The sequence below is a fragment of the Sciurus carolinensis genome, chromosome 5 (genome assembly GCF_902686445.1).
Source record: "Sciurus carolinensis chromosome 5, mSciCar1.2, whole genome shotgun sequence".
NCBI lineage: Eukaryota > Metazoa > Chordata > Mammalia > Rodentia > Sciuridae > Sciurus > Sciurus carolinensis.
The window spans coordinates 86,065,177-86,082,246 of record NC_062217.1 but is presented as its reverse complement, the minus strand read 5'-3'; the positions used below and the strand labels follow the sequence as shown (position 1 = coordinate 86,082,246).

Below are 17,070 nucleotides of genomic sequence, written 5' to 3'. Positions count from 1 at the left end.
CTTTCCAAGTTACTTCCAAGACAGCACCAGAATCCAGTCACTTCTTACCTCAACCACTGCCACCCACCTCCTTCAAACCTCCATTGTCATCTCTGACAGAGAGACAATGATGAGAGAGCCTTTGCTGCCTCTGCCCAGACCTCCAGAGACTCCCTTCTCAATGTAAACCAGAGATCACCTTGAAAATCCTGCTTGAAATGCTCCTTGCAGGGTAAAAGCCAGTCTTCAAATTGGTTGCCTCAACCCTCTCTCCCCTTTCTGACTACTTCTTCCCTCCCTCCTGCCACTCAGTCACATGGACCCCTAGCAGCTCCTTTGACACATCAATTCAGTTTCTACCTCAGGGCCTTTGCACATCTCATCATAGCTTCATTCCTCACTTTCTTTCTGCTGAAATGTTCTCTTCTCATCTAGCCTTCTGCAATTACTTCTTTTAAATTGTGCACACACATACATATACAGACACACACCACCTGTATGTACCCCTATCCCTCTGCCATGCTTTACTTTTATCTACATACTACTCACTTTCTGATATATCCTATATTTGCCAATTGATTTATGCTTTCTTTTCTCCCACTGGAGCTATAGAATATGGTCCATGAGCATAGGCATATTTTTTTTGCCTGTTTTGTCTATCCTTGACATTTGGAGCAATGCCTTACCCATGGTTAGATTAATCCATTTAAAATTAGTAAAACTGGCATTTTGGTTTTGATATCAGTATTTCAAGTTTGATCAGCATGAGAAAATCCCCCTGTCATTCACAAACTGCATATGCACTAGCAAATGGTTCCTGGATGACCTAGCTACCTGATTAACCATCTGGAAGAGAACCACAGACTACAGGCAACACTCTCTGGGGTCATGGACTGGAAACAAATTGTGACTGTTCATGTGACAATGTGGTTCCTGTGACAATGTGGTTCTTGATTAGGGCCTATTCTCCGATAAAACTAATTAGAACCAAGCCCATGGCACCCAGATGGACACTACTGCCACCTGAAACCATCATTGCATATGATGTGACAATGCATCCAACATTACAAGCTGGGAGTCAGGCCATCACTGCCAGTCAGGTTTGTGACATGCCAAAGACTAACCCACTTGTCTTATGTGAAGGAGGTTACAACATAGGAGGTGTTGCTCCCTTTTACTCCTGGCAAATTGACTACATCAGACTTTTGAGAACTTCTTAAGCTACTGGTAGAATCTCAAGGTTATTGTCACTTACTCAGGGTACAGGATTATTGTCTTAGCTCAATAAGCTAAACCCAGCCACACATTGCAGTCTTTAGTTTTTTAAAGTTTCTAAGCTAAACATGCAGGATAGAACAATAGCCCCTTGTGCGCATGGATCGCTGTGGGTACTTTGGGAAAGACAACCGAACTCAGAGACCAACCTGAGAAGAACCAAGTGTGCATTACACTATGTGGATGGAGATTTATAGCTTTGCTATGCCAAGAAAATGACTCAGAAACCAGTCAGGATGATATCTGATCAGGTTGCTTTTTCTAATTAACTTCCAATTTTCTAATAGTAACTCCCAGTGGAGAAACCTGGCAAACTAATGTGTTGAAGGTCAATAGTCCCAGTAACATCTCCTGGGGACTGCTTGCCTCTGGCGGGATGTGATGAGAAGGGCACTTCTCCTAATCACAAGCCTGTCCCAGTCTACTGATGAGAAAAACATCAGACAAACTCAGACTGACGATATTCTATAGGGTTCTCCGGAAGCTGGGGCTCGTGGACTCTCAAGGTCATGAAAAGCAAGACAAGACTGAGAAACTGGCATGGACCAGAGGAGCTGGCCAGACATGACCATGATGTGCAGAGCAGTGTCCTGAACAAAATCCTAGACAGAAAAAGGATATGAATGGGGAAATGGGAACATGGACTTATACAGCTGCTGAACTCATCAAAGTAACCAAGCCCTTGAGTAGTGACCCCAGCAATGAGAAACTGAAAAGCAGAAAGCCCTCCTCACAAGCAGAGTTGCTCATTTTTCTGATGATCTTTCTTTAAAAGTCATGATTGCTTGGGCTTTGTGTGAGGTTGGGCTTACATCCCTGGCTTTCCTTATAGTTACATATCAGAGCAGTTCCTGACTATTCAGTTATTTCCAGAACCATCTTTCTGAAGATGAGTCCTGAACCACAAATATGTTCTCTGCTGTACTCCAGTTTGAAGAGTCCCTTTTTTTTTTTTTTTCCAGATTTTAGGTAAGAATCTCTCAGCATTTTCATAGCACATCACTTCTTTGACTCCTCCTCCTTATATACTGCGATGGCTAAAAGTACAACCAAGAAGAATTTCCACAGCTGGGCGGACACCATCTGTGGATGGCTTCATCCATCACTTTCCTTCTGCTGAAATGTTCTCTTCTCGTCAAGTCTGCCATAATGTGGATATAGTCATCCCTTTGAATCTTCAGAGAATTGGTTCCAGGATCCCTGTGGACATCAAAATCTGTGGATGCTCAACCCCTTACTTAAAAGTGTAGCTTTTGCATGAATCTATACACATCCTTCTATACCCTCTAAATCATCTCTAGATGATTTATAATACATAAGACAATGTAAATGCTGTCTAAATAGCTGTTATGCTATGTTACTTAGAGAGTAATGACTAGGGAAAAATTGTACATATTGCTTTTGGGAACTTTCTGGAATTTTTCCCCCCAAATAGCTTTGATCTTCAGTTGGTTGAATCCTCAGATACAGGAGGCCAACTGTGTCTCAGAACATGCCTAAAATTCACACAAAAATACTTGACAGCAAAAGTGGATTAAAAAAACCATAGATATATCAATGAGTTTGCTCCTACACAGTGCTCCCACTGCTGTTTGCCACACAGCACCTCACACCACCCTGTGGCTGCTGCTGCCTGGCTCTCCCAAGGCCTTGCCTCTGCACATTTGGTACCAAAAGCCCTATGGCCAGTCCTTCTAGAACTCCCATGGCTCATCGATGCTGCGAGCCAGACAGACTATGTGAGGGGCTCCCCGTGTGCCCCACTGGCCCACGAGGTCATCCTCACATCAGTGCCCCAGGCCCGAATCTGGAGACTACACAGTATTCAGAATCAGAGAGGCACTGAGAACAGTGCAGTGATTCAGCAGACAAGACCAGAGAGGGTGGCAGGACCCAGAAACTGTAGGAAATGCAAGGGCTTGCCTGCTGCTCCATGAAGTAGCCAGTCAGGAAGAGTGAGGGGTTGAGTCATCAGAGTTGAAGGGGAGCCTGAAGCTTAATCAGATGAAGAGAAGGAGGAGCCCTTTCTAGGTGAAATCCTCCTCACATCTTGCCACATTATCTTTTCAGTAAAGTTTTAATATCTGGGACATTCAGATTTCCTTCCTCATTTCTTACCTTGCACAACACAGCTGCCTGACCCTGCTAGCATCTTTATTCATTCCCTGCCTTTATAGCCCTTACCTGGACCACAGCAATCTCATTTCCAGTTTGGGTCCCTTCTGCTATCAGAATGCACTTGCTGGGATCCTGACTCTCCCCAGACTGCTTTGGTCCCAGGTGAAAAAACAACCATTGGCATAACCCTCAGGGTTGTTCACCATCAGGCCCAGCCAGCCTCCCTCCAGAACTTTCTGGCAACCACCTTCCTTCCCAGAGCACCAGGGCCTTTCCCCACCCTCTCCCTCTGCTGGTAGGAGCTGGCTGACTCTTACCTGTTACCCAAACCCAGGCTCACAGGCCAACTTCTTAAAACTTTCCAGGGCACACCTCTCAAGTACCAAGCTCCCCTGTGTACAATCCCTCTGGAACACCAGTTCTGTTTTATTCTTTGGAAGAAGATAATGGAATATGGGTTAAAATTAATAGATATCTTTTTTGGAACTTTGCATCCTTTCATTTGCTACCAACATAAAAGTCCCCATGAGCTGGACAGTCAATGTTCCTCAAACGTATCTGACCAGAGAGCCACAGGGCACCATGGAACCAACTTTGGGCAACATTGACCCAAATTGGTGGATTTTGACTGAATGATAAAGTACCCAGAACAAAGTATTTGTTTATTGTGCATTCATTGTGATCATTCCAAAATATGCCAAGCATCAAAATTGAATGCTGTTGTTCTCAGAAAAACAACATGCGGAAAAGGATGTCATTATGGAATCAAAAACTTTAATTCAGAATAAGCATCAAAATGAAGGTAATTGCCTCACAAATGCAGGGCCACAGAGCACTCACAAAGGGGTTAGAAAATAATTACAAAAATATTTTAATACAGATTAAAATAGCTGAAAGCCACAATCACTGGCTGTAAAATATGGACATATATCATTGCATTGAAAAGGTGAAAATCTTTAGACTATTTGCCCAGGCAGCAGGAAACCCACACCTCAGAACCCAAGAGCTACTGTGACATCCAAGTCCAGGGGTTATGTCTCCAAGTGACTGGAAGATATTTGGCCTCTGTTGCCATATGCAGTTAAATGCAGAGAAGCAAGCTCCAGATCTTTAGGTCAAGAACCTAAATTGGATCAAGTGCTTTTAATTTTCCCAAACAGGTCTTTTAATGGAGGAGTGATGGTAGCATTACAAGAACTTTACTCAGGCTGCAGCTGACTCTTCAGTTTGGCAAGTTTCTTGAGGCAGTCATCCCTCCACTGCCTTCTGGCAGCCAAGTGCTCTGGGTCATCAGGAACCTTCGTGCGCATGGCCTGGGAAAAGGAAAAGTGGAAGGAAAAAAGCAGCATGAAGAGGAAATACTTTGCCAGGAGGAGAAGTGTTTTACCTATTTATGTAAAATGCACACAGTGCTTTCAAAGACACAAGAAGCATAGAAAACCCTCAATCAACACCAGCTTTCCAAATCTCGTTCTTAGGGTCTCCTAGTGACCAGGATGCATCCATGCACAAAGTCAGGAAAAAGGAACCATCAAAATCAAGGGCCAAGATTCCAGCTAAAAGCCCCACCCAAGGCAAAGGGGAAGGTGAGGCCAGCCCGTTTCTCGGCAGTGAGTCTACATACCTGATGAACTTTCTCAACTGTGGCTCCGGAAAACTCTGGAACAGGTCCAAAAGTCTTCAGGACACGTTTCATGCCTTCACTGTATCTGTCACAGTAGCTTAGCATACCTGAAATGATATGAAAAAAGAATCCACTGTATCAGCAAAAACATTCTATAACTCCAAATTGAAAAACCTGGTCAGAGGGTTTTGCCTGGGGATAAGTTAGCTACATTCTTCTCTCCCTAGTGATAAAGGAAAAACAGAGATAGGAGGTGCATCACCTGTTAGCCCTGGGCAAAGAGGACCCTTCCCATTAGTCATTATCCTTGTACTTTCTCTTGAACCTTAAAACCGTGAAAAGCTCTGAGTCCCTCAGGCCTGTCATGTCACCTTCATTGGTGCATCCCACAGACACTGATTGATTTACTAAATATCACAGTAAGTCCTCACTTCTCAGAAAGCATCTCCAACTACAGATTACTAAGGTTACTTGGGTGCAGGGCTTGAATGCATTGTCTATGAACCAATGATGTCAAAGTTCAAGTCAAGGTCTCACTCATCTTGCTCATAAGCCATCAATTTCAATTATCACTTCAGCAAGCATTTACAAGGTGGTAGGTACCAGGCAGATAGGCTGTATTATCACTCGCTTAAGCTTTGGCCCGGCAGCATGTCATTTACTCCAGGCACAGCTGACCCAGCCCTCCAGAAGCTGATCCAATTTTTAGGATTCTAACAGTGTCCTACAATTTTGGTGGAGAAACACATGAAGATGAGGTTTATCCTTTAAGGAGGAGGAGGAAAAAGCACAATCACTGTGGGTTCATGTGGATTCAGGTCAAGGCTGTATTTGAGAATCTGACATGCACAGAGAAGATAGTACAAATCCGGTTCACCCATGGCACCCGCTCTGGTCTACTCAGCACCTGCTTCCTGCCTCACCCTGCTGCCCCAGGGCTGCGGTGGCATGTGCTTAGAGACAAGAGGTATCCGAAGCCAGGCCTAGGATCCTGGAGATGGAGGTGTCTCTAAGTCCTGGCTATTCCATCATTTGCCCATTTCTTTTTTTTTTTTTTTCTTTTTTCTTTTTTGTGGTGCTGGGCATCAAACTCAGAGCTCTGTGCCTGGTAAACATGAGGTCTACCACTGAGCTACACCCTCAGGCCCATTTCTAACATCTTTCAAAACCACAAAGCCTCAGCAGTGGGTCATGGGGGCTAAAAAGAATGAGGGTACAAATGACACAACAGAATTTACAGAGACCCCAAAGTCTGGCTCTCACCTATCCCGTGAAAACTGTGTATGATATTTTTTTTAGATGATCAGTGCTAGATACTCCTTTTAAAAGAAGAGACAAATAAAGAGCTTCTTTGGGATTTAGTTTTGATTGACTTGCTTTGATGTGTCAGCCTAAATTCTCTGGGTTTCCATTTTATTTGCTTCAAATAATTTTCCTTCTCTTTCAGTTTTGCTAAAGTCTTGAGACAGTGTTTTGAAGGGATAATACATCAAACCTGTCAACTTTTCTGACATTAGAAGCTGCATTAACTGACGGATGATTTTTTAAAGAAAGTTTCATTTCATTTCACATAAGTATTAACTTGGTAACTCAGAATCCTGGAAGGTTCTGTAAATGTTCCAGCCCTGAGCATTTATCCCAGATAGTTTAATGATTCTGGAGACCAGAAAATAACCTATATATTTATTTCCTTCCAGAAAGGAATTAACTACTTTATTTTTTTCTATTTATTTATTCAAACTAAAGATGATAAAATTTAGACACAAATATAGTTTATTCCTCCTTAGGCCTCTGAGGGACATTTAAGAGAGACACAAGAATTGAGTAAGTTGGAAAAATATTAAAGGAGGAGATGTGTTAATTAGCTTTCTCTCACTGTGATAAAATACCTAAGATAATCAACCTAAAAAGAGGAAAGGTTTATTTTGGTTCACAGTTTTAGAGGTTTCACTACATGGCCGTTTGGGTCTGCTGATTTGGCCCTGTGGCAAGAAAGTGTTATCATAGTGTAGAGTGTTTGGTGGAGCCTTGCTGCTCAGTCCATGGTGGAAAAGACAGAAAAAGGGGCTGAGTCCCAATATCCCCTTCCAGGGTCCCCTCAGTGACCTCACTCCCTTTCACTAGGCCCCAGATCCTAAAGGTTCTGCCATCTCCCAACAGCACCACAGGCTGGCCACCAAGCATTTCACACATGGGCCTCTGAGGGACATTTAAGATCCAAACCCTAACAGAAGAAATGGGAAAATTCACTGTGGCTGCTTATTCACCCACTTATAGGGAAGGCAGAAGTTCCTGAGATTCTCTCAGAAGCCAACCGTCTCCCACTCCCATGTGAGCAGCAACGCCAAGGGAGTCAGTTCATGTGCCACATATTGTCTCTGAGTTACTTTACATTCCTTGAACAAGGGTTCACCTTTCACTATCCCTGAAATTACTCAAATATCCCAGAGACTTTCTAGAACTTTCACCCTACTGCCTTTCATAAAATTTGTAAAGTTTTAAAGGGATATTCATTTCAACATAGAAGAAAATGTTGTGAAACTCTTTAAAATACAATCCATAATACCCCCTCCATTTGTTCATGAAAACAATTAAAATAATAATATAATATAAAAATCCTTTTTGTGACATATACTCCAATCTCTGGGATGAAGAATCCCACTATCTGTGGCAAAATTAAGGAACTGGTACCACATGCTCATTACAGAATGTGTGTGGCCCCTCCACTTCGTCCACACAGTACCCAGCACCCTGTCAGGGCTCCCTGAGTGTTCCAATACAAGGAGTTGATAATGACCCACCTCAGGGCTATCATTAACAACAATGTCCCAGAATGTCATGATGGTTACTGGAGTTTGCAACATCACTCTTTCCACGTTAGACAAAAGTAAAAGGGGGCTTTTACTTATTTTCAACAACATTTTGGCTTCTGTATACCGTAAAAGGAGAACTGAATGGGAATCACTCTAAAATGCCAAATTCATCAGAAATGAGAAAAGCACAACACGACCCCCCTTTCATCCTCACCTTCTATTTCTATTTAATCTAGACTTCCCCTATATTTTTCTTTCTAAGCTTCCACTCCTCTGTTCTTTGAGCTCCATTCTTCCAAAAACCCTTGGAGAGCTTAGCTTTTCATAGGACTCTGAACTGAATTTCTTCAAAAATGGAAAAATTGATTTTCATGAGATTTAGCTTTTCCTATTAACTTGGGATTCTTCAGCTGTTAGCTCCCCAGGGTGAAGGTTATTCTGAACCAACAGCTACCTGGAGCTGCCCAGGCAGGAAGCCTTTCTGCCTATCTTTAAGGGGCAGGGGTGAGCACTGGAATAGACCTGGATACAGATAGACCCAGCTGACACGCACTGGGTGGCCACAGGTGCCGCTCTGGGTGTTCGGTTTCTTGGAGACTGCTTAATTGCTACACTCATTGGAGAAGTCTGATTTTCACCCAGTTTATGAACCCACACCTACGTCAATTTACCTGCTTTAAGAGACAGAGTTTCACAGAGCTTATTAAAGCAGATCAAAAAGGGCCCCAAAACACCAAGCGATATTATCTAATGTCTCTTCTCAGGATCAAAGTACCAAACCTGAGTGAGGACTTGCCCCGGACAGGGAGGCAGAACCAACCTGGGGCCCCTTTAGTGTCACCAAGCACCTGTAGCCCCATCAGCTCAACCATTTCCATTGGCAAATGATAGCTCCACAAAAATGAACTAAATCCAACAGGCATGCAACCTCCACTCCAAAAAAAAAAAAGTGTCTACACAAAAGAGGAAATTTGTGAGGCAAAATAGTAAACAACTACTTACCCTGGAGGTGAACTCCAGGGACTACCAGATCCTGAGATACCGTCATTTCACAGAAAAGAGAAAACATAAGGAGAAACCAAACAGCCAACAGGGACAAGGTGGGACTATAAAGCTCAGTAAAGAAACAAACCAGACATTTAAACCAGGTACCTAATTCTGAGGTTTCTCTCTTCCACAGTGGGGGGAAAAAAGTCCTAAGTGGTATTTATTCTATGTTATTTTTTCTGTATCTCTCTCTTATGCATGTGTAAATCTTTTGGGGAGAATGAAAAAACACAACTAAAAACAAAAATAGTGGAAAAGTAGTAAATTAAACAAACAACAAGACAAAACTGTATGAAGACAACATTTATTAAGGACCTAATCTGTGCCAACCACCCAGTTAAGTGCTTCCATCTGGCTTAATTCTAATTTCCTTTGTTTCTTTGTCTTCTTTCTTCCCCTTCCTCCCCTCCCCCTCTCCCTCTCCCTCTCTTTCCCCTTCCCCTTCCTCTTCTTCTTCTTCCTTCTTTCTTATTTCTCTTTTGGTGTTAGGGATTGAACCAGGAATGCTTTACCCCTGAGCTACTTCCCCAGTCCTTTTTATTTTTGAGACAGGATCTCACTAAGATCCTGAGGCTGGCTTCGACTGAAGACACTCCTGCTTCAGGCTCCTGAGTCATTGGCATTACAGGCATGCACCACCACACCAGGCTCATCTGGTTACACCATCCCTGGGAGTTCCTTACTATTGTCAGCTCCATTTTACAGGTGGGAAAACTGAGGTGCACTGAATTAATTGACTTACCCAACATTATATGGCTAGGAAGTGGGAAAGCCAGGGTAGCACCCAGCTGACTGGCTCCATAAGCCAGAACCACTATTCTGAGAGCTTGTCAACTTCATGGGTGATGCTTTTTACAGTAGCCAAAAAGGCAGAGTAAGCATGCTGCTCTCCTGTTTTTCAAGTACTGCTTTATTAGATTAAAAACAAATCCTAAAATATTTGCACTAGTTATAGATAAATGGTAGCTTTTAAGACGAAGAACGCCTGTCAACCTGAGATGCTTGGATTTGTGAAAACAATATCAGCAAAAACAAAACAAAAAAAAGCCTCCCCACTCCAATCTTGATATATTCTGGGTGACACTATGAAGAATAATGAACATTTCCACTGGTTCCCAGCCAGATCTTATAACTGTCCAACTCTGGGCTTTGGAATGCTCTGAAGTTGAAAACTACATCCGTCTCCCATTATCATATTAAGTCAATTAGGTCTTCTTATCATATCGGCTTGCTTTGAAAAATTGTTGTGGGCCTCCTTCCTGTCTGCCACCCCATTTGATTCTTGAGTTTCTGATGTCATTGGCTCCTATTTCTATTTGTTTGAGACTCAAACTGTTCTCAGTTTTCTCCCTATCAATTTCTCATGATACTCTAATTCTTATTTTGCACAAGAAAAAAAAAGAAAGAAAATTATGGTGGTTATCAGGCAGTGTCTGTAAACCTTTCAACCTTTCAAATGCTTGAATATGTTCACCACTTATAAGGTCTGGTTGAAAAAAATTTGAAATTATCCAGGACTATTTTAATGCTACTTCAAAATTATTTCACTTATTTCACTTATATGAAGGTATCTTTCTTTACACTATCTTCCTATGTCCAATGGTTAACCTCTTATAAAACTGGCATGCCAAGGGCTAGGAGAGGTTCCTTTTTTCCTTCAGATGCTCTTCGCAATGCTCAACTTTATAAAAAGAAGTTACTGGGCTGCATTTTGCATGTTACACATAGCCAGTCCACTCACAAAATTGCATGTGCATCTGCTGTATACAAGAACATGTCCAGTAAAACTGCCTTGAACTATTATTGGAAAGTACATTTCATAACTATTGTGGTGAGAATTGACTGAACTATTATCAAAGCATCATGAGATTATAGAACTGAAGTCGAACAGACTCTAAGAGGTGATCAACTCCAACTTCCCCCTTCCCTGCAGGAGTGTCCTCTCAGTATTTAAACATGAACTCTCATTCGCCCACTCAGCGTGGTCCCTCCCAGGATGCTGGTCCCAGGTACTGCCAACACATGGTAGTAAGATCAAACCTCACTGCCTGCCATGTCCAGTCTTTTATTCTGGTTCTACCCCCTCAAAATACAGGAATACACATGCATGCACAACTCTGGTCACCTTTTCCTGGAATAGCCCCAGTTTCTTAACATCCTTTGCTAAACCCGGACCATGGAGCTGTGTACAATATTCCCTTTCTCTGCTGTAATACACAGCAATCGTAGAAATTCATGACAACACAGAAAAGCAAAAATAAAAGTTACTTATCATTTTAATATCCAAGAGATAGTCACAACATCTAGGTGGCTTATTTTCAGATTTTCATGAGTTGATTCTTAAATGCATTTTAATTTCATATAGGTTTTATTGGTTGTTTTACAAATGCTGTGTTGGATCATTTAAAATCTAATTGATAGAATTCATTCTTGTTCTTAAGATCCCATAGAGTTACGGGATCACAAGCACGTTTGGATCCCACCCCGACCCTGGGCTTCTGAAGATAGCTTCAGGGTAGACATCCGGCCTGCCCTGTTCTACGTGCCTGTCCCAGGTCCTGCCCTGTGGAAGCTTCATGGTTGCCCGACCTTCTGAAAGGGAAGCACACTTGTAGGTCATTCACATTTAGGCAGAAGATACCTTCAGTAGAGGCTCCTTTTGGTTAAGTTTGCACTCCTATTTTTTCATCCTTTTCACCATTTTTTCTTCTTGTCTTTGTAAATAATCATCACCTTCTTCAAGAAAATACCACTTTTTCTTCCACAGCAAAGTCCCTATCACATCATGTCCCTCTCTTTCTTTTAGTTTCCACCCAAGTGGTTGTCACCACTCAAAGCCCTGTGGTTCCCAGATTCCATGTGGATTTACATCTCAGTGCACAGTCCTCTGTGTCCCATCCCAGATCTGTGAATCACCAGGAATGGTCACTGTCTCCCACAAATGTTACTGTTTCTATTCAATCATCGGGGGTGAGAGAAGGAGAAGGAGGAGAAGCAGCAAAATTCAACTGTTCATAAAACTCATGGAAATACTCAACAGCACAGAATGCCTATCCTAGACCCGGATGCATACCTTCTGCATTGAGGTGCATTGTTTCCAGGGGTCCAATGAACGCATATCGCATGCCCAGTCCATCTGACATGACTAGGTCCAAGTCGCAGGGAGACACGACTCCGTCCTACATGGGGAACAAGGGGTGGCACAAGGATGAGTTCTCTGGAAAGAAAATATAGATATACACACACACATACATATATATCCTGAAAGAGGCTGTTTTGTGAAATGGCCAAATACTCATTCACCTTTTCCATACCAGCAATCAATCTGTATGATCATCATCCCCATCCTACAGCCAATGGACCATGTGCTTTAGAGATGGGAGAGGGTGAAGGGCAAGGGAGGAACGAGGACCAAGTATCAGAGGAGAAGGGCAAGAAGGACTTTCTGGATATTTGCCTAGGAGGTGGGGTATAAGATCAGAGCCATCCAAAGAACCGGAAGGTGCTTCAGGTTTACCTGCCTGCAAGTCTGGCCTTGTTCTGCTTTTAATGAGTTGTAAGAAATGCCATTATTTGATGAAATGCAGTTTAGAACCAAGGGTTTATTTACCAAGGTGGGGCCCTAGAATCTTCTGCAAATGTTAATTGCAAAGCAAGAGGCAAGTTATTATATGGCTTAGCTTAAATATCCAAGCAACCATCTGTGTTTCTTGGCTCATTCTTCATACAGCTGCTGCCTCCAATGACTTTAGGAACCAGGCAGGGATATGTAAATAAATATCTGCATGATCCAGCAATTCACTGCCCTTTCACTCCCACCTAAGGGTCTTTGTACCTCTGGCATTTCGACATGAGAGAAGCCAACATTTTCCCCTAAATCTTCAGTGGTCAGATTGGTAGCATTAGTGTGGAATCAACAACTCTGGGTCTTCTTTCCTGAGTGGTTTCTTTCACAGACAGAGTACTGGGAGACCTGCCATCTTAAGAGGCCACTGACCGTGCCACCTTTTCCACTGGCAGCCCTGGTGGCCCCTGCCAGTCCTTGGCTGGGGGTCCTGATTCCCATGCCCAAGAGACACATCCACCTACTATACATCTGACTCCCAGGAGGCTCAGGCAAGAGGCCAACCAAGCATATTCCCTTCACTCTGGGTTATGGGGTGAGTTCCTTTCCCTGAAAGGGTTGTATGGGGTTCTACTTGGGAAGAAAGCCTTTGTCAGAATGCTAAGGGAGGATTTTGAGGCTTTGTGGTGGTCCTCGGGACCTCAGGTAGACAGCCTTTGCCCTGGGAAGGTCTGGGCCCCCAGAGATTGGAGTGCCCCCTACCATTGGGGCCTGCTGGAACTTCACACTTCCCAGAATTCAAAGGCAGTTGGTGGTTGCAGGATTTGCAACACCCCACCACCCCCCCCCACATCCCAATGCCAAGGAAGTCACAGGTGATCTCAGGTCTGTGTAGGTGTCTGGACCACCCCAGTTCATCTGAGAGAACTCTGGTGAGACAGGTTCAAGAGAATGGAGTCAAAGAATCAACATGAACACACAGACCTGCCACCCACAAGGGGCAAGTACAAGTCATGTCTGACTGAGCAACTCCACTTCAAAGAACCACTTTCCATCTAGTTGGGTATATATGTATGTGCAAGACATAAACATTCAAAGACATGCACAAGCTCATGGTGCAGAGAATAAGTATAAAGAAAACCCCCTGGAACCACACCCATCTTTCCCACTTCATCCTACCCACTCCTTCCTGGAGATAAACATCCTGACATTAATAATAACCACTCTTGGCTTTTTGAGATTGGACATCTATGTTTACATTAATCAACAGGAGAGTTTGGGTCTTGCCTGTTTCAAATCTTCTAGTTGATGAAATTATATGGTATGCACTCTTGAGTGACTTGTTTCTATCTCTAAATATTATGTTTTTAAGATGTAGCTAGGGCTGTGGGGGCATAACTCAGTGACAGAATGTTTACTCAGCATGCATGAGGCCCTGAGTTGGATTCCCAACATTGCAAAAACAAAAACACAAAAGATGCACCTAGTTCAGCATGGTGGTGCACTCCTATAATCCTAGCTACTTGGGAAGCTGAGGCAGGAGAATCACAAGTTCAAAGCTGGCCTGGGCAAATTAGTGAGACCCTTTTCCAAGAAAAAAATAAGATATTAAGGGTGGAACAGCACCCCTGGGTTTTACCCTTAGTACTGCAAAGAAAGAGAAAGGAAGAGGAAAAAAACTCCACACCTATGTTGTATGTAGCTAGTCTGTTACTTGTCCATGCTTGTTGATTAGAGAAATCACAGTTTACACCTATGCAGTGGTGCACACCTGTAATCCCAGCAGTTTGAAAGGCTGAGACAGGAGGATTGCAAGTTCAAAGCCAGCCTCAGAAACTTAACAAGTACCTAAGCAACTTAGCAAGGTCCTATCTCAACATAAAAAATAAAAGGGGGTGAGGGATGAGACTCAGTGGTAAGTGCCCCTGAGTTCAATCCTTGGGAAAAAAAAAAAAAAAAAAAAAAACATATATCAGTTTAATTTCCATCCTGCTGCTCATGAGCCTCTGGATTGTTTCTAGTATATGGTTCCTGAATACAGAGAGACAGAATATTCTTGTTAGAGGCTCTGGCTCATGTCCAGGTAGAACTGCTGGGGCCTACAACAGGCAGGCCTTCATTCGTCATCTTATTAGACAATGCTAAGCTGCTCCCCAAAGCATTGCATCATGCTCACTGCCTCTGGCACCATGTCAGAAGGGTTCCCATCTCTCCGTGTCTTTTCCAATGCTGGGCGTCATCACACTGCAAAATTTTGCTGATCTGTGAGGGTGCAAAGGTATCTCATTGGGTTTTCTAGTCATTCTAAATCATCCCACCATGTGTTCACTTGTTCTGCTAAGGAGAGCTGAAAAGTATCACCTCCTTTCACTTTTAAGAACTAAGTTGTAAGGAGGGAGGGGCCTCAATGAGGAAGAAATAATCCACAGAAGCCCTATGGTAATGCCCAGAACCACCAAGTGACCCATCTGATGTGAACTGTCACTCCTGCCTGCCTCTCCCTGCTTGACAAGCACTGGGGCAGGAGGAGTGGCTCTGGGACTCTCTCTAGGCTGCCTGATGGCCTTGGCTATGGGTTCCTGCACCCTGTAGGTTCCGGAATGCTGTGAAAGGCATCCAGGTGGGGCCCTGAGGACCCTCCCTTAGCCTTGCTTTCCAGATCAACATTCCAAAAAAGCTAAAGTTTTCATTTAGCCTTCAAACTGTGAAGGATGCAAATATGGAAGCCACCCTACATTTGCAATGCTGTTTGGTTTGGCTCTTTTCTTCTACAATTGGGGTTAGTATTTTTAGAACTGATTTTTAAAGGATTTCAAAATATACAAAAGGTGAGTTACCCAGAGTAGTTAAGTTTTGTTTGTGCTGGGGGATTCAATCCAGGGCCTCATGAATGATGGGCAAGCATTCTACCACTGATGCTACACCCCAGCTCAAGAATAGTAAGTTTTGATTCCTATCTTTTGAACTAACTACAACTTGAGAGGGATGGTCTGCACAGCATCATCACTTGGGGGAACCTCATGTCCTCTGATTCCCAAATATTCCCTTCTCTTTCCTATTTCACCTAGAGAAAGGCTATCTATTTTTTTATCAGTCACTGTATACCAGTAGAACAAGTTAGAATAGGGAAGAACCTTTAGATAGCATCACTCCCTTATTCCTTTCTATCCCCTGTGGAATTTCTAAAGTAGATTTCTCAAAGTCTATGTTTTTAACCAAGAAGCTAAATCCAGAGAAAGAAAATAATTGCAGGCAATTCAATTCAATTCAGTTCAATTCCTTGCCAACTGAAATTTCACATTGCTGCGGCGAACATTTAAGCCTCTCCCCATTGCATTCAGCATTAACTACAGGGTTCACATTTAGGATATGTTTCAGCTCTGCTCAGGTTTGCTCTTGAGCTCAATTCCACCCAAAGCCTTGTGACATCTGTGACCTAAAATTACCATAACAATTACAATAAGTAACCATGTGCAAAATAGGCAGAAACAAGTGCTTATGCTGAAACACTGAACTGACACATGACTCTTGGAAAATAGATGGAGCACAGCACTCTTCTTTGGATAATGGAACCTGAATCAAGGCCAGTTTTAACATTTATCAGTACTTCCTTCATTTTGTGGTAAAATTCTCAAGTCCACGTGTATAAAGGAAGAGCCCCAAGTGGTTAAGATTCAAAAAATATCATACAGAAAATCAAACAGCAAGATAACTATTTGTTCAAAACCTGGATTTTGTAACCATGTCCTGAGAAATCACAGGTGAGTAGGACCCAGACAGAGTGGTAAGTAATACCCTTTATTGAAATACTTCTTGCCTTTATTTTCTTTAATTAAATCTGAGATTTACCATAATCAACTGACACATACGCATGGCCCAGGCACATGCTTTGTACCTGGTGTGCTGAAAATAATGCCCAGGCTGGGGTAGGAGGGAAACAAGATAATCATCCATGAAGTAAAAAAATGCAAGATAGAAAATGAAGTACTTGATTACTATGATGCACATTTTAAGTATAATTAAAACTTAAAAATGTGTCAGTCAGGGTTCTACCAGAGAGACAGAACTGGTAGGAGAAGTACACGTGCACAGAGTCATCTCTTGGTGTCTGTGAGGAATTGGTTTTAGGATATCCCTTCCATCCGGGATACCAAAATTCATAGATCAAAATTCATGCTCAAGTCCCTTAAATAAAGTGGTGTAGTGTTTCCATAAAACCTACACACATCCTCCTATATACTTTATATTAGTTCTAGATGACTTAAAATAACCAATACAGTGTAAATGCTCTGCAAATAGTTGTTATACTGCATTGTTTAGGCAATAATTACAGGAAAACAAGACTATACATGCTCAGTATAGATGCCATTTTTTTTTTCAGAATATTTTCAATCCACAGTTGCTTGAATTCACAATGTAGAACCCACAGATAGAGAGAAACCACTGTATGTATGTATGTATGTATGTATGTATGTATAGAAAGATTTTGATTGATTGACTTCAAGGAATTAGTTTCTATGACCCTGGTGCTAGTGGTCTAAAATCCACAGGACAAACCATCAGAAGGCCAGACTGGCTTCTCTGGGGCAGGAGTTAACCTTGCAGTTCACAGGTGGAATTTCTTCTTTCTCAGGGGAAGTCTCAGTTCT

At 42.6% G+C, this 17,070-nt stretch overlaps 1 protein-coding gene across 3 annotated transcripts in view; it reads right to left on the bottom strand.

The window, feature by feature from the left end:
• Positions 1 to 4,126: 4,126 nt before the first annotated feature.
• The window catches only part of Cryl1 (crystallin lambda 1), a 185,564-nt gene continuing 172,620 nt past the window's right edge, over positions 4,127 to 17,070 (bottom strand). For all 3 annotated transcript variants that reach the window (XM_047552618.1, XM_047552616.1, XM_047552617.1), the window contains exons 6-8: positions 11,930 to 12,035; positions 4,997 to 5,103; positions 4,127 to 4,685 (exon numbers count right to left, since the gene is read on the bottom strand). In XM_047552618.1, coding sequence (XP_047408574.1) covers positions 4,572 to 4,685; positions 4,997 to 5,103; positions 11,930 to 12,035 — 327 coding nt within the window. In that variant the 3' untranslated portion in view covers positions 4,127 to 4,571. The remainder of the gene's footprint in view (positions 4,686 to 4,996; positions 5,104 to 11,929; positions 12,036 to 17,070) is intronic.